The 25,247-nt window shown below is 40.6% G+C and overlaps 3 protein-coding genes across 3 annotated transcripts; 1 reads left to right on the top strand and 2 right to left on the bottom strand.

The window, feature by feature from the left end:
• The first annotated feature begins 437 nt into the window (after nt 1-437).
• On the top strand, nt 438-5,759 carry prdx3 (peroxiredoxin 3). The gene is made up of 7 exons (XM_070916400.1): nt 438-482; nt 2,345-2,456; nt 3,191-3,332; nt 3,647-3,782; nt 3,995-4,098; nt 5,167-5,332; nt 5,576-5,759. The coding sequence occupies exons 1-7, from the start codon at nt 447-449 to the stop codon at nt 5,624-5,626; spliced, it is 747 nt and encodes a 248-aa protein (XP_070772501.1). The 5' UTR covers nt 438-446; the 3' UTR covers nt 5,627-5,759.
• Nucleotides 5,760-5,978: 219 nt separating this feature from the next.
• Nucleotides 5,979-17,117, bottom strand: tm9sf3 (transmembrane 9 superfamily member 3). The gene is made up of 15 exons (XM_070916398.1): nt 17,025-17,117; nt 15,798-15,993; nt 15,531-15,653; nt 13,669-13,829; nt 13,436-13,513; nt 12,763-12,894; nt 12,375-12,541; nt 11,814-11,908; nt 11,555-11,685; nt 10,548-10,687; nt 9,569-9,637; nt 9,335-9,481; nt 9,027-9,110; nt 8,841-8,917; nt 5,979-7,618 (listed from the first exon to the last, which is right to left on the bottom strand). Exons 1-15 carry the CDS (start codon nt 17,115-17,117, stop codon nt 7,551-7,553), a joined length of 1,761 nt encoding a protein of 586 aa, XP_070772499.1. The 3' UTR covers nt 5,979-7,550.
• Nucleotides 17,118-18,195: 1,078 nt separating this feature from the next.
• On the bottom strand, nt 18,196-23,915 carry LOC139294490 (lysophosphatidylserine lipase ABHD12). Its single transcript, XM_070916399.1, has 13 exons — nt 23,808-23,915; nt 21,827-21,942; nt 21,629-21,734; nt 21,392-21,511; nt 21,214-21,244; nt 21,064-21,109; nt 20,626-20,755; nt 19,993-20,030; nt 19,826-19,905; nt 19,647-19,729; nt 19,424-19,502; nt 19,169-19,290; nt 18,196-19,074 (listed from the first exon to the last, which is right to left on the bottom strand). Exons 1-13 carry the CDS (start codon nt 23,903-23,905, stop codon nt 19,053-19,055), a joined length of 1,071 nt encoding a protein of 356 aa, XP_070772500.1. The 5' UTR covers nt 23,906-23,915; the 3' UTR covers nt 18,196-19,052.
• Nucleotides 23,916-25,247: the final 1,332 nt, after the last annotated feature.

Here is a 25,247-nt window from a genome sequence, read left to right as displayed (position 1 = left end):
TATAAAGAACGCAAAATGTCACACGCAATGGCGTTATGTTGCCTTTTTTTAAACAATTAACTACACATCTAAAGACTTGAATGATTTTGATGAATAATTCTCAGCTTATTGTTTTTCCAGTGAATAGAACTTGGGCTCTTGTGACTTTCCAAATTGCTATTCACAAGGTCAGTGAGGAACATAAATCCTTCTCTCAACACCTGAGGAGCTCACGAGGAGCACCTGAAGGCAGCATGACAGCTTCTTTTTTGTTTTTAGAGCATCATTTGTACCCGAAACAATCTTCCACTGCTGTTTTTAGGTGCACATGATTGAAAAACCAAATGGCCAGAGTAGCAGAAGTGAATATTTTATTTAACTTATCACAGGACAGGTTTGAGTCGAGCACGTGCGTTAACTGACGTAATTCAACCTGCTCAGACCGCCCTCCTCTGACAGAATCCAAAATGGCAGCCACCATAGGAAGACTGTGCAGGACCTCTGTAAGTACAACTTCTTACAACACAACATCACATTTGCTATCGACACTGTTCCGCCTTAGTTTGGTATTTATTAATCAGCAATTGACTAGTGTCGATAGCCGGTATTGATGAATAACTCACCTCTGCACCGAGGCGCTGTCATGTCGTGTGTGTCGCACATTTAAACCAGAGGACCTAATGACACTGTGGGGACAAACCTCTGGTCCGCCGCCGCAGTTTTAGACCAGGAAGGCTCACAAGAAGTACTCGGATAATATTCTGTCAAGCTAGAAAGCAGAGACAGTCCGGGTTTCATTCTAAACTTCTAACAAAACAACATAAAAGGACAGCTACGCTACGCTTAATGTGTTTTATGTTAATGTCTTGATACTTTTATGTTTTGTTATGTTATTAATTACTCCGGTGCCTTTTCTGCTGTAACATGTCAAAATGTGTACTGTGAAAAAACTCTTCATGTTGTGTATGCAGCATACTCCAGTAGGCCTGTCTTCTTTAGGTGGAAGTGAACACAACAGCAGCATAAAAGTATATCATTTGGTATTTCGCACTTTTTTTCAGTATGAACAAAATGGCTATTGGTTGTTATTGTGATTTTACAGTTTGCTGTTTGTTACATCAGCCGTCGATGGCTTGAGAGTCATACAAAAACGGGGCTGTAGGCCATGAGGTTAGAGGATTACTAATGATTAGATAAGCATGTCTTGCAGACAGAGCTGCCCTGGAGGAGTAGAGCTAAACCTTGGTAGGTGGAAGTTATCCATACAGTACGCCTTTTTCACAGGTTACTGTGGGAAAATCACTTGTGTAAATAATACAGTTAACACCTGTGCTTTTCCTACTATGACAAGTCAAAATGTCTGCTGTGAAAAGGGTCCATTTAAGTTTAGAAATTGAGCACACTTTCTTCTTCTTTCCAAAAATCAATTAAGTCCAACCAATGCATTTCTGTGACAGCCTTCACTTCCTCCAGCCTATAACCCGACTAGCCTGTCTGGACAAACACTCATAAGAACAGAAATATATGAACTTCAGTATTTTCTTCTTTTCTTCCACATGTAGTGTTTTTTAAATCCACATCAGACCTGCAGTAAAGCATATTGTGCAGGCTCAGGCAAAGCTTACTTGTTTTTAGTGTGCTTGTCTTTAGTCCCGCTGGTAAATTAGAGTCATCATAGCAGGCATTTTGTCCTCGGCAGCAGGTGAAAAACACCTGCTCTGATATCACTGCGTGGGATGTGGTCACAAGTGCAGCGTCAGTTTTATTCCTAATGTGACTATTTTTGGAATTACCCTTTGATATCTCCACTAACCAGTTTCTTTAACATGTAAAATAAAAAGATGTTACTTCTCTCTCCTGAAGGTGGTGCGATATACAATGGCAAAAATAATTATTAATAACATTTGTTTGAAGTAAAACTGAAAGTAAGTCATTATTGAAATGTCATGGATATTCTGTTGTATTTAAAATACGTATTTCATTTCAAGTATATTCTTTAGAACAATACGTTTGTACAAAAATTCTATTTCTAACATCTCAGACTGAAAGCTGCAGCTCTTGAATGTCATTCATTTTTTTGGCACAGGATGTGGTCTTGTTCAGCCTGCAGAACCTGTTGGCATCAAATGTCCAACAACACAACCTCATATTCGTTAATGTTTCTTAACAAGCCCGGAGCAGCTCCGGAGCATCTTGCACGTTCAATCCTTCCTCACTAGACTATGAAGTGGCACCAGCAAAAGAAAGCTTTGAAAGATAATGGAGGAAGGACATGTTTTCCCTTCATGGAGGACAGTTCAGTTTGGACAACACTATAGCGAAGTATTTTTTCTGTGAGTTATTTATGTTGAATACATTTCTTTAGGCAAGAGTTGCAGCTGGAGGGCTGAAAGTCACAGGAGCATGTCAACATGGAGCATCTGGGGCTGCAAGAGTCCTCACCGGTCCTGCACTTCAGAGAGCCTGTTTCTCTACCAGTATGTACAAAACCAAAGTCATAGAATATACAGCCGATGGGCATTTTTCTGGATTTTCTGACATTTTAAAGACCAAGTGATTCATCGATTAATTTAGAAAATAATTGGCAGATTCAGTTTTCCTCAGCAGCACGATGACCAGGATCATCGAGGTGAAATAGGCTATTCATTGTTGTGTAGTTATTACACGTCCTCAGATTATAGCTGGGCAGCAATATCATCATATGTTGTTACTGAAATGTATTACATTAAGGCAACTGTATGCCCTATCATATATATAAAATATTCAAATTGATGTGTATGGCAATGAACTGATCAGAAACCCCTTCAGGAACTCATTTTGTTAGTTGGTATTTGTCGTTGATATGATCGTATCATCATAATACAATTGCACTGACAGCATTCTGCAGTTAAGATTGATGTTATTGCTTTGTGTAATTACTGTACTGCAGTGGGTCAAGTTGTTTAATAAAAGGAATTTCAGATTGATTGCATGTCCCATTTGACCATTTCAGTAAACAGCTTCCAGAAGATTTCAAAACATTAAAAATGAGAGTTTACAGTTGGACAGAAGCAGGCACGGCACGTTATCTTCACTTATGGAAAGTGAGATTGTGTAGAGAGAGGTCTAGTTTTCAGTATGATGTGCCTGTACTCCACACTGTAAGGGCTACCGTGGTTTTACAAAGCAAATAGTATGAGTGAATAGATTGTGTTTGACTTTTCTATATCAGGCACTTCCAGATGGGCCCCTGCTGTCACTCAGCCGGCTCCTGCTTTTAAGGCCACAGCTGTCCACAATGGGGAGTTCAAGGAGATGAGCCTCGCTGATTTCAAGGGCAAATACCTGGTCCTCTTCTTCTACCCACTGGATTTGTGAGTATTTGTGACATGCATGAAATGAATAACGTGATGGCTTTCCCAACCTTCTGATTCAAATGCACTTTAATTAATCTACTGTCTACACTAGGTACCACTGCTGATGACTGGTGCTGTGGTGATTTTGTGATTGGCTCAGTAAACCTTTCACTCACAGTACCTTTTGTTTCTGTGTGTGTGTGTGTGTGTGTGTGTGTGTGTGTGTGTGTGTGTGTGTGTGTGTGTGTGTGTGTGTGTGTGTGTGTGTGTGTGTGTGTGTGTGTGTGTGTGTGTGTGTGTGTGTGTGTGTGTGTGTGTGTCTCATGTTGCAGCACGTTCGTGTGTCCAACAGAGATCATCTCATTCAGCGACAAGGCCAGTGAGTTCCACGACGTTAACTGTGAGGTGGTGGGAGTGTCTGTGGACTCCCACTTCACACACCTGGCATGGATAAACACTCCACGCAAGGTACTCTCCCCCGTTTAATAATCATTCACTAACAGACACAAGGTTCATTCATCCTTTGATGTGTTCCATAATGGAGCCTTTAGTAAATGACTGACCTGTGTGTACTGTGTGTCTGTTGTGTTGTAAAATCATCTGAAAATGTGTTATTATTATTATTATTATTATTATTATCAGCAGCAGTCAGTGTTAATCAGTTCATGCTGTTCTGTCAGACTGGAGGCTTGGGCAACATCCACATCCCCCTGCTGTCCGACCTCAACAAGCAGATCTCTAGAGACTATGGGGTGCTGCTGGAGGGTCCTGGCATTGCACTGAGGTGGGTTCGTTATGAGCTCTTTAGGAAGTCACAGCTTCCATTACAGGACATGCAAATGTGTTTTCAATACAATTTACAGTTATACGATTGTCTTCATACTAGGTTCTTATTTACAATGTTATTGCCGCCAAATGTGAATTGCTGTCTATTCATGAACAGGCACAAAATGTAATTTATGATATACCTGTCAAAACGGTGGTAAAATCCCTTGGTATTTATGTAACAAAAGATCAGAAGCAACGTGAGCTGCTTAATTTGACAAACAAAGTAGATGAACGTAAATGTGAACTTAATGTGTGGTTACAAAGAGATCTATCTATTTTCGGTAGAACATATCTCACCAAAATGGAACGTATCTCTAGAGGTGTTCAGCTTGCATCTTCATTAGCATTCAGACTTTGTTAAGTCTATAAACCAACTCAACTTTATATGGAGGAATCGAACTCACTATGTCAAAAAAAGCTATCACTGAAGGTGGGCTAAAGGAAATAGATTTTGAATGTATGAATGGAACTTTAAAACTGAACTGGCTGAAACAATGTGTTAAATCCCCTGGCAGTATCTGGCTCATATTCCCTCAAAATATATTTGACATTGTTTGTTTGTTTGTTAAAGGCCCATATCCACGCTTTATTGAATTTGATTTTGCCAACACAGTCTGTGCGTCCCATCCAGATGTTCTCTAAGTAAAAGACAAAGATGTTGTTGCCAACATGTTGCATACTGTCTGCAGTTACAAACAGCAGAACTTGCATAATGTCAGCGTACATGTGTTTACTATAATAGTAGGAGATAGTGGATTTTGGAAGGATATGACCCAACCAAAGCACATGGAGAACAGAATACAACGTACAGTTGCTGCTATTTCTGTCCGTGTCCATGTTAGTGCATTACTACTGTTATTTGTATACCTACAGTACTGACTTTGTGTTGCTTTAATTTTTCTTGTTGCCTGAATGACCGCTTTTTAATACATTTTTGTGTTTTACTTTTTTAAGTGTTTTGTAGAAAACCTCATAACTTGTTTAGAAAGTTCGATCATTTCTTCATGTTCTCCTCGTCGTTCAGGGGCCTGTTCATCATTGATCCAAACGGTGTGGTGAAGCACCTGAGTGTGAACGACCTGCCGGTGGGCCGTTGTGTAGAAGAGACCCTTCGTTTGGTGAAGGCGTTCCAGTTTGTGGAGACCCACGGCGAGGTGTGTCCGGCCAGCTGGACCCCCGAGTCCCCAACGGTGAGTTCCTTCAACGCCTGATAGCGTCCGTACGTGCTGCCCCAAAAGACTTTCCCCAAACACAATATCCTTTTCAACCCTTCAGTACTGAAAGTGAAGTGTTCCTGTTTATTTGCTGTAGACTCAATGTGTTGCCCACTGTCCTTTTTTAAAAATTGAGTCGCTAATTATCTACGAGTAGTGTGTGCGATATGCAGTTTGAATCAGTTTTTAGTTCATTTTGTGCAACCGTTTGCTTTTCAGATCAAACCGACCCCAGAAGGATCCAAGGAGTACTTTGAAAAAGTCAACTGAGGAAGTTCACAACCCTAAAGCAGTGAACGGTACAAATCTAAAAATAAAAGTACACTCTTAGTTTACAGTTTATAAGTTGTATTTACTCATACACAGCTGAATACACTAATAAATATATTCTTTATAAATGACAGATTTTAGTTTTGATTCATGTGCCAGATTGTGCTGTAGTGGTCTTATTTTCCTGACTGATGAACTTTATTTAGATCACCTTCTGCATTAAACAGACATTGAACTGTGCTACTGTATGGTCCCGTGTAATACACATCTACAGTCCATTGCGTAAGAGCTTATCTAATAATTTAGTTCAAAAATATTTACCCTCGAAGTCAAAACCACACTTAATAACCCCTGTACATAAACATGTTTATTTTCTCTTTTACAGCAAGTTAATATGCAGGTTCAAAATGTCTAATCAGACATTGGTACACAACATGAGGTGCCAAAATCAACTTCAGTGGGGAAGAACTGGAAATTAGAAGGAAAAAAAAAAGGCATTGCCACTTCTCATACAAGTAGGGTACATACTGTATTTACACAAAATGGAAAAAAGCGTTTGAAACACTCCGCTGCACTGTGTGTGGTTATGAAAACATCTAGTTTAAAGTGTACATAAACTTCACTTTGTACAGTATGTTTGCAGAAACAAAGCAGTCGCCTCATTCCTTCTGACATTCACAAATGATGCTTCAGGTTAGGCAACAGAAAGAACAAGAGGGAGATGGCTTACCAGAAGATGTAGAGCCTTTTTAAAGCTTTAAATAATATATGAAATCAAAATAAGACGAGTGTCCATAAGCAGGCCTACTGGACATCAAAATGTACCTTTTACATTTTGAGCCCGAGGAAAAAGAAAAACTGACAGCGCTGACTGAAGTGGAATTTGATGAGCAGATGGTTTGGTGAAAACTTCATGCAATTTCAGGCAAGATGTAACAGCGCCACCAGCCCCATCCCAAGCACCAAACAAAGACAGGAAAACCAAAACAAAATCTCTTTTTTTTGTTTTTAACTGAACGGTTCATTTAAAAAAAACACCCTGTAGTAAATCTGTACAACGAAAATACATTTGGGATCTACATCTAAAGGTACATTATTAAGGTTATATACACTTCCCCCCCGTCCATATATTATCTTTACAAGTAGACTTCATTCAAACCCAAACATTAAGAAAACCCCGACTAAACGGGGGAAATGGGATCACATCAAACATCCATTTAAAAATCGGTTCTTACTGTACCTCAACCGTCAATCAGCCCCTCTGTTCTCATCTGTACAGCAAACTACAGCAGGACTAAAATCTCTCATCAACTGGATGGATTGCTACTGTAACAGGGAATTAAGAATCGTCAAAGTGGGGGAATGATTTTATATCTTTTTATATCCTCTTTTTGAAGTGGGAGTAAATCTGAACAAGCTACTGTACTGTGTAACGATATTTCGAGTGACTTCAAGAATACAAAATAGAAATCAAGTCAGAACACGGGCCCAAACCCAAACTCTCCAATATTCTGACACAATAGAACAAAAGGCTTTCAATACACTTAGGCCTCTTCACTGAAGAGAGCTACACTATTCCATCAATAAACATTTATGTTCTCTGGTCTCAGGTGGGACTGGGTTGGAAAAGAGAAAGCCATGTCAGCCTTAAACATTTGCCCCGACGGTTGTTTGAAAGCAACTGATAAAAACAGAACCTTGTGTTTGATACCTCTCCCGCAGATTTGCTCTTGTTCACTTTTGAGTTGCGGCATTGAAATTCATTCAGAAAATGGAAAACAAACTACATTGTACAAAGTGAGATTCTCACAATCTCTTTGCAAGAAAGAAAAGTAATAAAGAATGACTTGTGCCCGCCGCCGTCTTACAGGATACACATAGGCAAATCCATTAATATCCATGTTGTTGCTGCTTTGCTTCTTAGTCAGTCAATTTTCACATTTGTGTAGATCTTCCTCACAAAGGCACTTGTTCCCATGTATCCAACGGCACCTGCAAAACAAATGTGCTTTGTGAGTTTCTTTCAGGTATCACGCTCTACTCTCACTTGGCAGGTAAATCCATCACAGGACAACATGATTGCTGGTGACGGTATCCAATAAAAGGTTTGAGCGAGGAAAAGCAAAATAACCAGAAACCCAGAAGGCACAGTGTAGAAGCTCGTAGATTAGACAAAGCGCCACAAAAGGTGCTGTAAGGTACGTGGGTGGCAGCCTTGGCTTATTACTCTTCAAGCTGAAGAATGAGTTTGGCTTGCAGCTGGGGAGGAAAAGTCTATTTAACTGCAATTAAAGCTGAAGAACTGATGTGGAAAAACTGTGCAGGCTGCCCTCAAAACACATTAGGCTTCGTGCAAGAACCACTTGTACGTACAGATTCGTTGCTAAGTGGCACGTATGAGTGAACTTGTAGCATTCGTTCCTTTTAGAATTTGTGGCAGGAGTCATGTACAGTCATGTCTGCCTTTCTCCATTTGTTTGATTCAAGGATTACAATACCTTAATCTGGTTGAATTTGGAGTTGAAAAATGTCACAGAAATCAACTAAAATAAAAAGAAATAACCTCTGACTGTAGCGTAAAATCACAGCAGCTAATTTTATGTCAAACTATTCCCTCACAGTCTGATGCTGCTCTAATGACACGTCTTTGGCATCTGCATTAGTATTTTCCAACGTTTGGGTCCCACACGACTGCTAACACTGCTATGTTTGTTATGTTTCTGTTTGCTGATTCCCAACAGCAGGACTTCAAGCTGTGCAGTGTGAAATTATTCTTTTTACTCTTTGGTAACGTTTTTGTGAATGAAGCGTTGTTTTGCTTATGATCAAATCTCAATGAACGCACCCGTACTTATGAACAGGCAGCATTCATCAGGTTGAAACAAGCCATTTACGACAAGTTTGTGCAGTTTGGTTTGGAGAGTCTAACTTGAAACACTCGTACAAGCAAACTTAGGATAAGAATACATAACGCCTTTGCATTAGGCCCAATCTTTTGGAAACTGCACCAGAATATTCAAGAGCTCTGCCTCTTAGCTAACTAGTCACGCTGACTGACTGTCTTTCACATTCATTTTGTTACTAAAAAGCTAACTGATTGATGAAGTTGTGGCAGTATACTTCCTCCAGGTCTCTGGTACTGTAACAGACCAGTTTTTGAATAAATCAGTATCTTTAGTTCAGGACAGTCTAAAGAAGTAGATGGAGGACTCACCACACATGATTCCTAGGGCAGTGCTGAACACAGCCATGTAGCCAAAGTAGAAGGATGTCTGGAACAGCCCGTACATCCTGAAATACAGCGGGATGAAACGACATGTGAGAAATGGATTTGATTTTTTGCCAATAATGGGACTCTTATTTCATGTGGTTCTGAGGTTAAATGAAGTCTAAAACTTACTTAGTTTTGAAGAAGTAGTAGTAAAAGGAGTACATGTAAACATAAACAGCAGTGGATGCAGCAGAGAGGAAGCTTGTCCATTGCCTAGAAAACAGAAGACGAGCAGAAAATCAACAGTAGCTAAGGTCACTTTAGGACTCATTACTGACACTTTAATCATTAATAATTTTCTCAGCTCTTGATTAGGGACTGAGGCAGGTGAACATGAGGTTTACAGCAAACATGTTATAAAAAGGTATTATATTCCACCACTAAACTCTGTGACATTGCTTTAACAGTGCAGGAGAAGTCTGACTGTCTGCACTCACCATCTGTAGTCCTCAGCGTTGAGCAGGAAGTACGTACACACGATGGTCACACACACGGTCACGATGCACAGGATAACCAGGACCAGCATCATGAAGCCGTACACGTAGTAGATTTTGTAAGCCCAAAACGATGTGAAGATGAAGTACCTGAAGAGCGAGGACAGAAAACACGTCACCTGCTGCGAAGACCATCTCACCACATAGAAAGCTCTCAGCATTACAGCGCAGACTTACATTTCAATGAAAATGGACCCGAACGGAAGGATTCCCCCGAGGCAGACGATGACAGCCGGCTCCATGAACCTGAGAGATCACAAGATTCAACATATCAATATGACTGTACACGGTCAGACCCCCCCCCCCCTCCCTCCTCCTCCAGGGCCGGGACACATGACTTACTGTGTTATGAGAAGGAATAAGGAATAGGTGGACACAGGTTGGAAATTCAAGTGAAGCCTGACAGTGACCTAAAGTCACATCTACCATTTCCTGTTGGCAGCTGGCCACAGCGCCCAGCATATTGCTTTGCTATTTGTCATTACCCAAAGAGTTTGTGCAGACAGCAAAACCATTTTCTACTTCAAACCTGATGTGTAACACTTGAACACACTACAACACTTAGGATTACTTTCATGCATTAAGAACTACTTCCTCACTGCCCACTGATCAGTCATCACACTTCCCTCTACAACCATAAATATACTGTATGCCATGATGTTTGAATGCACACCAGATGCTGCACAGTTAGTGCTGAGACGATCGCTTAATCAATGCACTTTAAGTATTTTGATACATCTTATGGATCTAATTCATTTGTCTTGTAAAAATCCCCCAAATTTGCTGGTTATTTGCTGTTTTTCTCGGTTTCGTAGCGTAAATTGAAAGTCTTTGGGTTGCCAGTAAAACAAAATAATTTATTTGACTCTAGTTACTTACTATTTTTAGGACATTTTTAAACTAAATTAATGAACCTTTTGTCGTATTATTGGAAACGAAAAGATTACTTGATAATGACAATATTTGTTTGTTCCAGTACTATTATACAGTATGTGCAGCATATGTGCTGTCTATCATCAATAGTAAATTTTAATAGTCACTTTTGTACACTGTCCATGTGCCATAAGACTTTGCTCCAGTGTCACAAGGTAAATTCCTAAAAATGTACTGTACTCTGACACTAAAATCGGCCCTGCCAGCGCGGGGCCACACCTACCATTTCTTCTCGGGGATCGGTCGCGGCACAGCGTTCACTCGGCAAGGGAAGTTTGGCTGACCAGACAGATTCCTCCCCAAAATTGTTCCCACTAGGTTTAACGGCAGAATGACAAAGAAGCAGATACAGCAGACGGCCACCTGCAGGAGACAACAATGATTAATATTCAGATGGAGGGTCTGTGTTTACAGCCAACATCCAGGTTTCAGATTTATCTCAACTGTCCTGTGACTGTGTCCCCAATGTTCAGCTCAGTGACTTTTAATAAACTGTTGAACTATCAATAGGTGCTGGATCTCGTGATTCCCAGATTTTATAATTACTGCTCATAGCCTGATCAAGAGGTACAAATTAGAGGCATTGGAATTAATGCAAACCTCAAGGGACCGGGCGGTCAAAAAATAAACTGCGGGATTTAGCGCTAACAAGAAGGATGAAGTAAACATTTGTTTTTCGGGTTGTGTTTAATAAATCAAAGTGTTATGTTTAAATGCAGAGGAGGAAAACGTAATTTTGCTACGTTATTACCGACAGGTATGCATCTCTTCCTTAATACTACACAGTAAAATCAGAGTGTCAGAAAGATTTATTTCCAGGTCTGTTGGCGGTGACATGGCTTTTTCATGGTCTGATTTAAAGATTACTTGACACTTATGACTGATCTCACATAATCTGATCTCACACAACACTTGATTGTTGTGTCGAGACAACAACCAGCTGTTTGTAATTACCTGAAGAGTTTCTGTGGAAAGCATTCGAGGTTTTTTTGTTGATTACAGTTTATTTTGGAAACTTTGGCATTAAATGCAGGAATGAACTCATTTTTCAGTTCAGGGAGCAAGTGTCATGTGGAATGTGTTTTATATGATGGGATCTGTTTTCAATGTTCCTCAGATGAGCCAGAGGATCATGCAGCACAGCCACACAGATGGACTGAAGCTGTTGCCTCAGAGGATGTTCCTCATAACTCTGTGGTTTTAAGGGAGGTGTTGCTGTGTCACACCCACCATGGTGCCAAATGGGATGGCTCTGGAGGCGTGGTAGTAGATAGCGATGAAGTTGATGAAGAATGCAGTCCCGCACACCATGGCTGGGATCAAAAAGGCCCCAATGAACATTTGCTTAATCCATCTTCTGCCTGTATTAGTCAGACAAATCAAACAGCATGATGTGAGATATTTACAACAGCTTTTGAAAGGAAATATCAAGCCAATAGCCCGTATCCAGGAGAGAGAGAAGGTGGTGCATGGACATTATTTTTATTACCTCCTTGTTTTGCGTACAAGCTTCCCCCAAAGTAGCCATTGACAGGGGAGGTGGCGGCGTACACAAAAATGGCTGTGCTCAGCATGGACCCTCTCCTGCAGAGAAAAATGATATGAGTGGAGCCCTGTGAAATCCACTACTCCCTCTGTGTTTAGGCTTTATTCCCCTTAAGACTGGTATTTCATATTTATAGTGTTTTACCTTTCTTCCTCTAATGACCCATTCATTTTGTGGTTTCCCCCATTTGTACACAAAGAATTTTTGTGAAAAATGTTTAAGTCAGACAACTACATAGGGTTCAGGTTCGAAAGCAAAAATCATTTTGAGGATCTAGGTTTTGCTTTCAGTGGTTTTACATAACAAAAAACAAACAAAATTCAGTTTCTTCCCGATGGATTGCATGTTTGTTTTCAGCTAAATTATTTGAACATATATAACATAACATATATATATATATATATATATAGCTCAACAAAAAGCTCAATAAAGGCGATTTATTTTAATAACTTGAAACTGGATCCAAACCTGGTATCTGACCCACAACCACAACCAGGCACTCACTCTGTGTACAGATCCTCAACCATAGCGACGATGATGACGATGAGGGACACAGAGAAGATCTGGCAGCCGGAGCCGATGAGCGAGGAGAAGATCAGCGGATGGCTTGACGGCCGAAACACATCGCCATGCACCTGCTTCCACCCGTATTCATCTCCCAGGTCTCTGTCCTGATGGTACAGTGACAAAGATTTCAAAAACGTTCTTGCACACCATGAAGTCTTAGTGACACATGCAGAGGATCAAAAACTCTCAACTTGGAAAGAAAACGAAGAATCCTGCATGCTGTCATTGAAAGACAACCACCACCACCATTCGCTAAAACTCAAAAGAAAACCATGACGACCAAACCTAAAAATGTCATCTTAATGCTAAGTCAGTAAAAACCTACCATGTCATCCATTTCCTCCTCTTTGCTGTATCTGGCATAATCCTTTCTTAGTGTTCTCATCAGAATCATGGACACAAGACCCACCAAGAAAATGACCATCATGAAGGAGTTGAAGATGGAGAACCAGTGAATCTAAAAACAGGATGAGTAAAATCAACATTTATTTTAAAAAGCAACCACGTTATAAAGATTATTACATCAAAACACAACATATTAAATATTTAAATCCTCAATAAAACAAAATGAACTATGTAGTGGTGGGCAGCAGCAGTAAAAACCTGCTGAATGCATTACTCAGGATATTTCAAGGTACAAGCACTCATTGGTAAAATCCCTGCTCTCAGTGGGTTCAGCTTCACTGTACAAGTCAGGGCAGGAAACACTTTTTCACCCACTGGCTGTAGTAACTGGTGGATTACAAAGTTCAGTCTCTTAAATCAGCCAAACTTCCTTTTAGAAAGAGCCCAGCTGGATTTCTGACACCGTTCAGTTCAAGAGCCAGCCAAAAGTTACCAGGTCGGTCAATAACACTGTACCTATCATGGTACAGGGCTCAACTCGTACCTTCTGACAGGTAACACGCAAGTGTGCCGTTTCAACAAGCCAATGGTGCTCTCGGCTTGCATGATGGAGCACAGATGTCTGAAAACCAAATGTATAATGTTCAACTCACCCTGTGCTGAAAGAAGGATGGATCAAGATACTTGTCGAATCGGTCTTCAAACTTCACATCTGACTTCTTCCACTTCACCTGTGATAGCAAAGGTTTATTAACATCCTTATATTAACTGTAAATGAACTTGTTCACATGACCCGAGCCCCGTGAGATTAAAAGACACATCCTACTGACATAAAATCAGTATTAACATATAAAAAGGACCACTGACTGGGTCATTCAGCACTCACAGAATATGACATCGCGATTCTTGTGTTTGGCACGAGTCTGACTTTCCCTTCGCTGGTCAGATTTACATCAACAATTCTGTTGCCATTGAAGCCGATCTCCAGTTTCTTGTACGTCCACAGGTAATGATCTTCTCCGTTTTCATCTGCCTCACCAACAATACCTTTAAAAAAAAATAGACATGCATTGACTTAGATCTGGTCCATACAGAAGTGGTCAAACGGACAGGTGTAAATACTGAGCCTTTGGTTATATAACATTAATAATCAGGAAGTGTAAGTGTCAAATAAAGGTCACATGCTCCACTACTTGTTAACTTTGTTACAGCATCATCTGTATTCATCTCTTAGATGCAGTCTTTATGCTTCAGCTGTTATTAAAGTTTGTCTCAGCAGGCCACCATAAACAATCTCCAACTCTGAGCAAATCAGTTTGACGCAAAACAATCACTCTGACTCAACTCCCAACTGGTTGCCTGTTATTCTAGGTACAAAAAAGCACATTTATCCTCCTGTTACTCCACTGCACAGGTACATGACAAACTTAATGTTATGCTATTCCTTATGTGGCAACACATGCTGTAGTAGATGTGAGGCCTCTAAAAAGAGGTAGTAGTTTCCCTAATGAGAAACTTTTCCATAAAGCTCTAAATGTGCGTTTAGTGAGTATCACACCGTTTCTGATTATAGTATTGGTAACAGGTATGGTTACATACTACTATGAAAAATGCACATTATTCTGGATAACAAATTCACTTTGGCAGGCAATGTTTTTCTCAGGGCAGGTGAGCTGAATCTAATCTAAGACACTGTAGTGAACAGTGCTGCAAGTCAGAAAGTGATTAACTGCAGCGCCGCTGTTACTGAGCTCCAGGCTTTCTGTGAATAACCCCAACCAAACGTGTCATTGTCTCAAATCAGGTGATAAGCGCACTGGCTCAGTTACCACCCTGGCAAACCGGACATGAGGTCAAAGTCAATATCTATGTATTGAGATTAAGGCATAAGTATGGGACATATAACATGGAGAATTGTCTTGAGTAAACGTTACAGCCCCACCCACTACCTACAACAGCTGTTTGAGCAAGTGTTGGGAGTGGCACCATTGTACAAACTACCACCACATATGTGAGTGAAGCCTTAAGAAGAGTCTGAAGTGACAGTGACTCATTAATATGCTTCTTATCATAGAACAACAATGCAGGACTTCACATTCAAGGCTAGCGTCAAAAGCTCTCTTCCGCATGTGAAAGTACCAATACTGTAAGTCGTAGGGGTGTAATTTGTCCCAAATTTTAAGGTTTGATTCATTCAAGTCAAGTTGGTGTCATATACATTTTCAAAAAGAGCAGAAATAAGGAGAGCTCTACAAAGTGCATCACAATCACATTTTAAAGTAAAAAAACATTTCAGTTGACTGAATCTGGAGAAAGCAGCTAATCAAACAGAGTACTGCACTGTTCAGCAGATTCTGAACAAAAATCCATGCTGAATTGAATTGTTTGATTCACCACACGTACTGACTTGAGTGCCTTTAAGTAAGCCACCTGATACATGGCTGTGTGTATTGTTACACCTCTAGTAGGCTGGCCAAGGATGAATGGACAGTCCCACCCTTGAATAAGAAAGAACTGGTTTAACTTCCCCCAATATCAAGATAACCACACTGACACACAAGTAGCCAGTGTCACTGCAAACCTTTGTAAGGGGCTAATGAGCAAATCAGTAACTCATAACAGAATGGAAGACACAGGTAGACAGAGCCAGAAAATACTACAGTAATACTCCAAAACAAAGTCAACTCAAAACACAGACATGTATTCAGTATGTCAATTTTCTAAAAAAGGAAAAGAGGTATCACTTACCCCAGATGGGCAGGTCGTCTATGTACATTTGGTACCAGTAGTGATTCTTTATTGCGTAGACAAAGGCATCCCGCTTGGCCTTGTCCAGGTCAATTTCACAGTATGTTGTCTGCATGACTTCGTCTGCAGGGATCATGTATACCATATTATTTTTGTTAGGAAAACGACACGAGAAAAGAATAGACCCAGATATTTGGAGACAAGTGACAAATTATTTCAATGCTCACGAGTGCTCAACAGGTGAAAGTCTGTGTAACAGTAGAATACCTTTGAACTTTATGTCTAGGCCGCTGAATTCAAGCTCCACTCCCTGCAGAGCCTCTCCAAGTGTTTCATGGTAATGACTGATGGTCTTCTTGGAGCCCGCGCAGAAGGGCAAAGAGAAATACTTGTACGTCTCCTGACGGTTGTGGTAAGGCCCCACTGTGTTCATCCATAAAACTACCTCCTCCTTATCTGTGTACTGCAAAGGGAAAACAGGACCTCTTATTGTGAAGTCCAGGAATGCTCCACCAGTTCTGCTAGTCCTACTGGTTTCATATGGAAGATATCTGACATTCTACAAGAAAAAGTCTGTGACTTCTAAATAACTTTCAATGAATGTTCACCCTCACATTAGTAACAACACAACTACAGGTGCATTTGATTTAGACACTGGTGTTTAAAAGCAGATGACTTAAAGTAACGGTGTTATCACATTTCCACTGAAACTGATTGGTAAGAGGGGCGCTATAGCATTCAAATTCATGCAAACATGTGAAAATGTAACACACTTATTGATGCGTCAGCGTAACACTATATAAAGTGAAACGTTTGCTACATTTGCTTAATGAAGTTAACTCCAATGTGCTTCCACTAACTTAACAGCTTCTAGCGCATACGGCAACTGTATTACGTGAAAAAGACAACACAGTACACCTTATTAACCAGTTGTAACTAAGGTGGCTGGGTCTGACAAAAGCGAACAAGACAGAAGAAATACCGTGAGGCCCTGGCGTTTACCCGGTGTTTCGACATAATAATAACGTTGGCTAATAAAACAAACATCGCAGTGATCACTTCGGGGAAATCGCGTTTGCAATGGTTGCCTTGAGGCTAAAAGCTTTACACGTTCATTGCGCTCGTAGCTTTGATTTTCTTGAACAACCAACTAACGCTAGCTAGCCTAACTTAAGTGCAGTTTCCGCCGGTGCTCAAGGAAAGCTTGTGAACACCAGTGTGGAAGACGTGCTAACAAGCTAGCAGGCAAACGTTAGCCGTAAGCACTTAGGCCGATAAGTTAGCTAGCTAATTGAATGCCTGTCTCTTTGGTAGCTCAGCAAGTATCGATAAATGACCCAACAGGCCAAGCCATGCACTCCGCCGTGTCTGTAATACTGTTTTCTTGTATGCAGCTAGCCGTCGCAGCTACAGTTAGCAGGTTACACAGAGCACAAACGTCCATTATTTTCAAGGCTCCCCCTTTTCAATCGGCCTCTCAAAACGCTGTCTTACCGTGTGTTCATGTTCATCTGCGTCGGCAGGTAATAAAGAGCCCACTATAGCGAGAAAGACCGCCGCTGCCACCTTCCACCTGGACGACCCCATTATTTTTGGAGAAAGTATGCAGAAAGATTGGGGATGTTAGCTTTGCACGGCTATCCCACCTTCTTCCTGGTTGTATGACAGAGGCAGTTTTTAGGGATGCTCTCGTACGCATATGGCGTAAGCGTTTCACGAGCGCTCATCGTACGCACATCGGATTGGCTGCTTCGAGTCACATGGCTCACAGCTTCCATTCACTCTGGAAAGCGATGCCTGAAACGGTGAGTAAAGAAACTGTGTCGGCGCATCGTCCGCAACCTTCAGCCACGTCATCCGACTGCCAAGACTGGATCTTCGCCTTACCTTTGACAGAGCTGGTGCATGAAACATGATCCTCGCGCACAACAAACAGCTCTATTCACTGTCTGATGAGGCCTCCTAATGGGTCTGAAGTTGTCTGAACAATATCTCACTTTTCATGCATTGACACGTGCAGTTGAAAGCACTCACAACAACCTCAACCTTTCATTTTATGTGTTGGAATTTCATTTCCATGCTCCTCTGAGGATAATGCTGACAGCTTAATGCCACAGGTTAAGACCTTCCATTTGTAAGTGCAATTAATAGATGGAATATTGAGAACATAAGATATATCTCTCACATGGCCAGAAACCTATGATGGCTCCAGTTTGTAAGTCATTAATAAAGTTGGTTATACTTCTCTTATCAGAGCCACAACAGCCAAGTGTAATAAAAAGATCCATGCTTTTTTTAGACAACACTCCATCTACAGCAGTAGTTCAAAAGTACTCAATTGCATTTCTCTTTTGAATGTGCAACAACAGTGATAAAACCTTGTCTTCAAAAGGAGACAGATCCAGCTTCCTTGACTATTTATATGTGCTCTTGAGCTTTAAAAATGTTAACATCTACAAAAAGTGGTGATATGTAATATTTGAAATTCTAATGAGAATGTGAATTTATTAAAGGGAAAAAATATTTTTGACATGCGTACGCAGTATATAGATGCACCTGTATGTCAGTGCAAAATGAAATTGGAAGGCCTTGTTGAGAGGTACATCCTCTGTCATTCATTGACTTTTATTTGTAGTGAAACAGTGCACAATATATTACACATTAATATTCTGTAAGAATTTATTGAGGGGACTTGGTTCAATAAGTAATGTGAATGACTTACAGTATGATCCTGGCCAATTCATTGTAAATCTATGAGAGGTAAAGTGGTGTCACAGTCATTCTGCAAGGAGTTTTTCCAAATGAGATCAATACTTTTAACAAAAAGTGCAAGGCAGACAGACCAATGGACCGCTGGTTGAGTCAGACACATGCAATTTATAATTAAACTGCAATGACATTTGAACTGAGAGTCTTTAAACTTGCACTATACATTCTGTGATAAAACTGAAAGAACTCAGGATCAGAATTCATGTTTTTCTAAAACCACTCTTGTGATAACGAGGTCAGAGAACAGATATTTCCCAGCTGTTCTCCGTGTTTTATTCTGAAATGTCACTGACACCTAGACATCTTTAAGCCTTGGATTACCAAACTCATTATCCAGTATTAGAGATGAGCATTATCACCACACAATAATGCCCAGTAGAGGGCACCTACTGTAAAGACGGCTCATCCAAACTGCATTTCCAAGGGGAATTGTTATTTCTAGTTCTGATAATACAGAATAAATTACCCGCAGATGGGAAAAACAAATCAGCATACAACGACTGAATCTTATCTTGAACAATTGTAACTGACCTAAAAACTACATTTTAATATCCATTTGCCTGAAGTAAGATAATGAATGTTCAACACAAACATTTTAGATTCATACAAATTTGGTATTTAAATTAAATCACATATTTATGCAACATATATGCAGCCGTAAGACAAAGCCAAATATTTGAGTTTAGTGTGGGGTCAAATGAAATCAGTGCTCTGAAGTCTGGAGGCCTTCCTGCCTCAGCCGTCTCTCCAACATTACAATGACAGCACAAACGTCCTGCAGAGGAGACATGATGGGATATATATGTTTGCAGATTTGCAGAGTCAGAATATAATCACTTTAAGCATCATCAGTGCAGTGGTTTTCTCACTTGATGATGTCAGGCAGACGGGGGTCTCTGTATAAGCCGTTGTGCAGATACCCCAGAGAGCCCTCAAATGGCACCAGCTTGACTCGCTCTGCATTCTGGGCACTCGCTGCTACCTCATACATCTGGGAGAGGAAAAGCAAAGAAAGTTCAATCTACCTTAAACAAAACGTTATCCTAGAGAAGACACTTAATCAGTTACAGTTGTATGGAGAATCCTGCCTCAGTTTACATTGTAGCTTTCTGTGCCAGTAATACCTGCTCAGCAATGTGAATGGGAACCAAGTGATCATCTTCTGCATGAAGGAAAAGGATTGGGCTTCTCATTTTCTTCAAACTGCAAAATAACAAAAATACACATTTAGTCATTACATTTTACTGGTAAAGCAACATTAATAGCTGATCAATGTTTGATATTATGCAACATTTAATATTTGTCTGTTGTGTATAACCAGCATGTTAGCGTTTCATAGAAACTTACTTTTGTTCAGTGGGAAAGACTAACTTGTTTTCTGCCCATGGCTCCGGGAAAAAGTACCCAGAGCCCGGAACTTTCCAATAATACTTTAAACAGAAAGAAAAACATAGCAAAACATTGAGAGGCTATGCTGTAGCAGCCACATGAAATAAACAAACCAAATATCATAAGCAGTAAGTTACCCAAGTGAAAGGATGAACTGCTATCTGCTGTCGAGCACTGTTGAACGCGCCCTCCAGGATCACACCATCAAAAACCACACCTGAAGAGGAAATAGTCGTCATATTGACCTGTTGGAATTATTTCCTCGTATTTCTATTTGCCAAAATTCACTGGTAGCAAAACCTACCTTGCTCAGTCAGTTTGACGGCGGTGTTAGTGGCAACTCTGCACAGAAAGAAGAAGAGCAACAGCTTGTAACAGTTTCCTCTTCATTCATTTTTATTGTGGCTGTGGGCTTATTCCAATCATTTCTGTCATGTATTTTACTGATGACAGAGTCACATGTATCTGTCAATTGTATAAGTAGCTAATTACAACTATTTAAATACGTGTAGGTGAAGTTTCTACTATTTCTCCTACCAGCATTTTTTAAAAATATCGTTTTCCTACTTTGCCTTGAATGTATATCTTATTGCTGGACATGATTGTATTGAATACGGTGAGATTTGTCTGAAGTTAGTATCAAGATCTGTCTGTGACACACTGTATTTTTGATTTTCTTTTCGTGTTGCTGCATGCGGAGCTCTTCTCTTCCTCTGTTCCATTATGGCCATCACTGCTCATGCTAACTGCTATATAGGTTGCTGCTGTATTATATCAGTTAGACATGAATTGCAAAAGTGTCATTAAGGTGTAAAGGTGCAGGCTATTACTTCAGAGTTTATTACTTCAATGCACATCCATAACAGTTACAACAACAGTGGCCTGAGTCATTTGTAATTGTGTCTCTACTATAGATTGGGCGTCTTTCCTTACTGACCCAGTGCCAAGAGAGTGCCCCCAGATGACGACCAGGCTGTTTTCACTGCGTGCTTTGACCCAGTTGTACAAGTAGAGGGCATCAGTGGTCAGACCGGCTTCAGTCGGCTCCCCGGTGGAATCTCCAAACCCTGCCAGTTTCTCACATCAGCTACTGCTCTCTGACAGATCACAGAGCTGCTCTTAACTGCCACCAGGTGGCAGCCACTCAGAGCAAAACCTGCAATAGACGCTGACCTAAAGTTGAACTGTTGTCTTTTGACTGCCTTATGACACACGACTCATCAAGCACAACTGCATTACTCTACAGTAACCACATGCCTGCACTTGATATTAAATCAACGTGAGAAGGTTGTGTATTACAATCAATGAGAAGGAAAAGGCATAGAGACGGAAAAAATGTTTAGAAGAAGAGTCATAAATCTTCATTTGCACCAACCTCTGTAGTCAGGCACCAGCACGTGGTAACCGAGTGCACTCAATACCTGTTGACACATAACGCTTATTTGTCATCAGAATGTCTATCGGGACTTTCATACCTTTGTCAGACCTCCAAAAGATTAATATGGTTGTGTTGGTGATCACTCACTTTTGCCACTCCCACCCGATGAGTGGCTGCCCTGTTGGAATGATTCACAAACAGCACAAGTGACAATAAATTGGTGTTTTCCAAAAAACAAAATATATATATACATGTCTAGCTGTGTGGCACTTTTACTCTGCTTCTTCAGGAGCCAACTATAATACAAATGCATTATTTATCATACCTTGTGCCTGTGTTCCCATGAAGATATATGAAAACTGGACTTCCATCTCTTAAAGTGTTCTGGTACCATGCCAAGTCCTTCCCCTGCGCCTCTTTCCACTGACTTACAGGCACTGTGTGCCTTAAACAGTTCAAAACAATACACCCACTTAGAGACACAACTGATAATTAATCATTAAAAAAAAACAGTCTTAGCCTTTTTATATCTATGCTTGAAAAGGACTTGACTTATACTCACCATACCCCGAGGGAGATTCCTTCCTCTGATGTTAAGTACATGTTGATGGTGTGATTAAGGGAGAGATCAGCAGGTCGGCTGAGGTCAGCAAAGAATGGCACCCTGACTACAAACAGGAGAAGGAGAGGAGGGCCCTTTTTTGTGAGCAAACGTGAGGATTTACAGTACTTCCAAGGGGCGGACAGGGAATTCACTTACTTCTGTGAGTGTAAACAAGGTGCTGGATTAATTCTGGGAATATTCTCAGTGAGAAAAGCACCAAAATGAAGATAACAAAGAGGGCCAATAAGCCTCTTTTCAGCCACCATCGGACCCTGAGAACGACAGAGAGATAAAACCAGTGTGACATCTGACATCTGACCATTAACTTACATATCTTATATCAGTAAAGGCGGATGACCCTTGAGACGTCTCCAGGAAGTCTCCAAGTAGCTCAAGTATTTGTTGTATTGTCATTTTCATAACTAAGACAAACTAGAACAGAACTACAATGGATCGATTAGCTGTGTTAAGACCCTGCATAACCATCTGTTACTTTAACAATAGCTGTTACTGATTATTGGTGATTTTAAATCCCCTCTTTGGAGCCAGATCAGCTCACACTCCCTGATCAACAGATGTCCAGTCTAAACAAGTGTCACCACCAAATCACCACTATGGCATCATTGGGAAAGTCTCCCTCCCTCCTCTCCTCTTCACCCACTTCACATCTGACTTCAGCTGCAGCTCTACTTCATTTTAGCTGCAGGCGTTTTTGGATGACTCAGCAATTGTGAGGGGCTTAGAGGTGAAAGTCACACATCACTTTGCTGATTCGAATCACTTTATTCACTTCAGTTCAAAGATTCGTAGCCACCGACCATGTTGTTCCTAGGCGAAGCGGTCGCATCACAAAAATGTTCAAATGCGCTGTCAGTAAGTGAACGCGTTCATACGTTCTGACCATAGAACTTGACCGTCTTCAGTTCAGTGGTGCGTTCAAGTCTATTTGTCCAAGCTGTCACACTCAGTTAAGTACAAAACTTGCCTTTACAAGCATGTTTATCAGGTTAGTAGCTCGAAAGAACCACCTGCGGCTCCACGGTGCAGCAGATGTACATGGGAATGTAAACTCAGTCAGGCCCATTGGCATGTACAGAGCTGCGCCGCACATGTCCTACCAATCTGTGGTTGCAGCATTAATATGGAAACATTAATATGGGAGAGAAGAACTGAATAATCTAATCAAGCAGGCAGGCTGTCATTGGAGTCAGTCCTGGCTCCCTGGAGGCAACAGCAGAAAAGAGGATGCTATTCAGACTATTGCCAATTAATGGACAATACATCCCACCCCCTCCATTAACACTCTAATCAGCCAGAAGAGCCCTTTTAGTTGAAGACTGATTTCCCCACACTGCTCGGGGGGGAAACATATAGGAGGTCGTTCATTTCAGCAGCCATCCAACTGCCGCCTCATCTGTCCAGAGTTAATGCTTTTACTTTACTATTCACTTCCAAATCTTTTCGAGATGAAGTCCAAAAGCTCACACCAGATCTTTAATGAATGCACAACTGCAGTGTGGTGTAATGCAACCAGTGTTTTACTCCACAACCACTCTTGCATTACAGTGGGAACCTGACTGTCCATTCAAGTGTCCATTTTGTACATTTCTTAAGTTCATTAATAACTATTTTAACACCCTTTGCACCACAGAATTGCAGATGTTTACAACAGAGCCCTGGATGGCTATTCTAGGATCTGGGTGGTTGTATCATTCTATTTTGCTTTATATACTTATACTTATATACTTATATACTTATATTATGGTGTTCTATCACTTGTATCTTGTTATTGCTACATGGTCCATGTTCCTGCTCTGTCACTGTATATTGTCCTGCTACAACAGAAATCAATATTTCTCTGTATCAGCTAACTCAGTACACGTCTTGGCACAACAGGGTGTCACCCATGCTGTCAGCTGGTGATAAATGGCACTCCTTACTTACAAACTTCAGCTTGTGGATTTTGATCACTATAACAGAAAAGTAATCGACTACCTTCAAAAAAAAACGTATTTAACGCTAGTTGATCAGTCGCTCGTGACAACCTGAGCACCACTATTAAACAAGTGGTAACAGCAGAAACCCTGCTAATAGTGAGCCAATAAGTATGTGAAGTGAAGTAAGCTAGCTAACTCACGGGGTCCGCCCCTCCTTCCTCCGGACTCTGATGGTCCTCTGGACTCCGCTGTCTGCGGAAGTAGAATCAGCTTGTTTGACGACCCTCTTCTTCATCATGTAACGTCAGTTTGTTTGTTGGCTGGCTGGCTGACTGACTGTTAGTCAGGGGCAAAGAAAAAGTTTGATCAAAGTGCAATCGCTAGGAAGATTAGGTACATGGGGTTGTTAAGGTAGCTCTGCTTTACACACAGTATAGTTTATTACATAGCATATGTTACACATGGCGCCACCTTAAACACAGCAAGGAATAGCGCATACTCCTTTCCTGCCATTATCCCACAATCTGATGTGCTTTTTTCTACTGGTCTGACACTGAAAGATAAGTGACACAAAACTCTGACAATTCAAACAGGCGTTTAATTACATAAATTACAATTGGAAACACACAGTATATATCTCGATTATGGTGCTCTGCTGTTACAAGTCTCCTTTGAGTGAAGCCATTAAAATTTTTTTATAATAATACATTTTGCAAGGTTCATACAACCTCAACTGGTCTTTAGTTCAATTTATGTTAGACATTGGAAGTCCACAGGAAAAAAATATATAAATAAAACACAAATACATATAACAATAGAAACAAAAACACCACTGATTAAAAACAATTAGAAACAGTCATTGTCAGTGTGCAGACTGCTGCAACAGTGCAAGCGTGCATGTACCAGTAAGAGGTAGAGATGGGTGACATATTAAAGGAAAAACTGAGTAAATGAGCCACTGAAGGATTTGATGAGCATGAAAGTGATGTCAATCATATCTAATGGCCTATGAAAATATCATGAGGGAATATCTTTTCAACAAATGGTGTTCACCCCCCCAGTAGAGTCCCAGCAACTTGGAGAATCTATGCCAAGGAGCACTGGAGCTGTTCTGGAGGCTCACATAAGTCCACCACATTACTAAGACACTTTATGTGGGCACTTCCTTTAACATAAATCGCTTTGAATAAAAGCGCCATATAAATGCAGCCATTTATTAAGTTCAGCTTTAGTTTGGAATCTCCTGTACTATTCTCTCATCTATCCAATCTGTGCCTACATTTATACATATGATCTATGCAACATGGGACACACAGCAGCCACCTCACACCACTCTTTCTATAACTACACCATAGGTGAGAAATATACATATATATATATATGTATATACAATATACATTTTACTGCCAGACACTGACAGATCAGTTGAGCACATATGTACTTTATGTACAAGCATGGCACTCTAATTAAACCTTACTGTTTCTCCACACCACGTTGGGAGCATATACTGACTTTCAGGGAGATTTTTCCATTACAGGGAGCAATATGTTTTAGATTTGTGGCAGGAGTATCAGTGCTGGTGTGTTTGGAATAAATAGCAATATAATCCTCCATGGGAATAAACAGAGGAAGAACTGTCT

This window comes from Enoplosus armatus, chromosome 12, assembly GCF_043641665.1.
Source record: "Enoplosus armatus isolate fEnoArm2 chromosome 12, fEnoArm2.hap1, whole genome shotgun sequence".
NCBI lineage: Eukaryota > Metazoa > Chordata > Actinopteri > Centrarchiformes > Enoplosidae > Enoplosus > Enoplosus armatus.
This window is presented reverse-complemented; position numbering and strand designations above follow the sequence as displayed.

Coding starts and splice junctions, on each gene's coding strand:
- prdx3 (XM_070916400.1), top strand. CDS start 447: ATGGCAGCCACCATAGGAAGACTGTGCAGGACCTCT. Junction 483..2,344: donor GAAGACTGTGCAGGACCTCT/GTAAGTACAACT, acceptor ACATTTCTTTAG/GCAAGAGTTGCAGCTGGAGG. Junction 4,099..5,166: donor GGTCCTGGCATTGCACTGAG/GTGGGTTCGTTA, acceptor CTCGTCGTTCAG/GGGCCTGTTCATCATTGATC.
- tm9sf3 (XM_070916398.1), bottom strand. CDS start 17,117: ATGGGGTCGTCCAGGTGGAAGGTGGCAGCGGCGGTCTTTCTCGCTATA. Junction 13,514..13,668: donor GAATCGCGATGTCATATTCT/GTGAGTGCTGAA, acceptor TTGCTATCACAG/GTGAAGTGGAAGAAGTCAGA. Junction 8,918..9,026: donor TACTACTTCTTCAAAACTAA/GTAAGTTTTAGA, acceptor GCTGTATTTCAG/GATGTACGGGCTGTTCCAGA.
- LOC139294490 (XM_070916399.1), bottom strand. CDS start 23,905: ATGATGAAGAAGAGGGTCGTCAAACAAGCTGATTCTACTTCCGCAGAC. Junction 21,943..23,807: donor AGGAAGGAGGGGCGGACCCC/GTGAGTTAGCTA, acceptor TGTCGTTCTCAG/GGTCCGATGGTGGCTGAAAA. Junction 20,756..21,063: donor GCTGGTGCCTGACTACAGAG/GTTGGTGCAAAT, acceptor AGAAACTGGCAG/GGTTTGGAGATTCCACCGGG.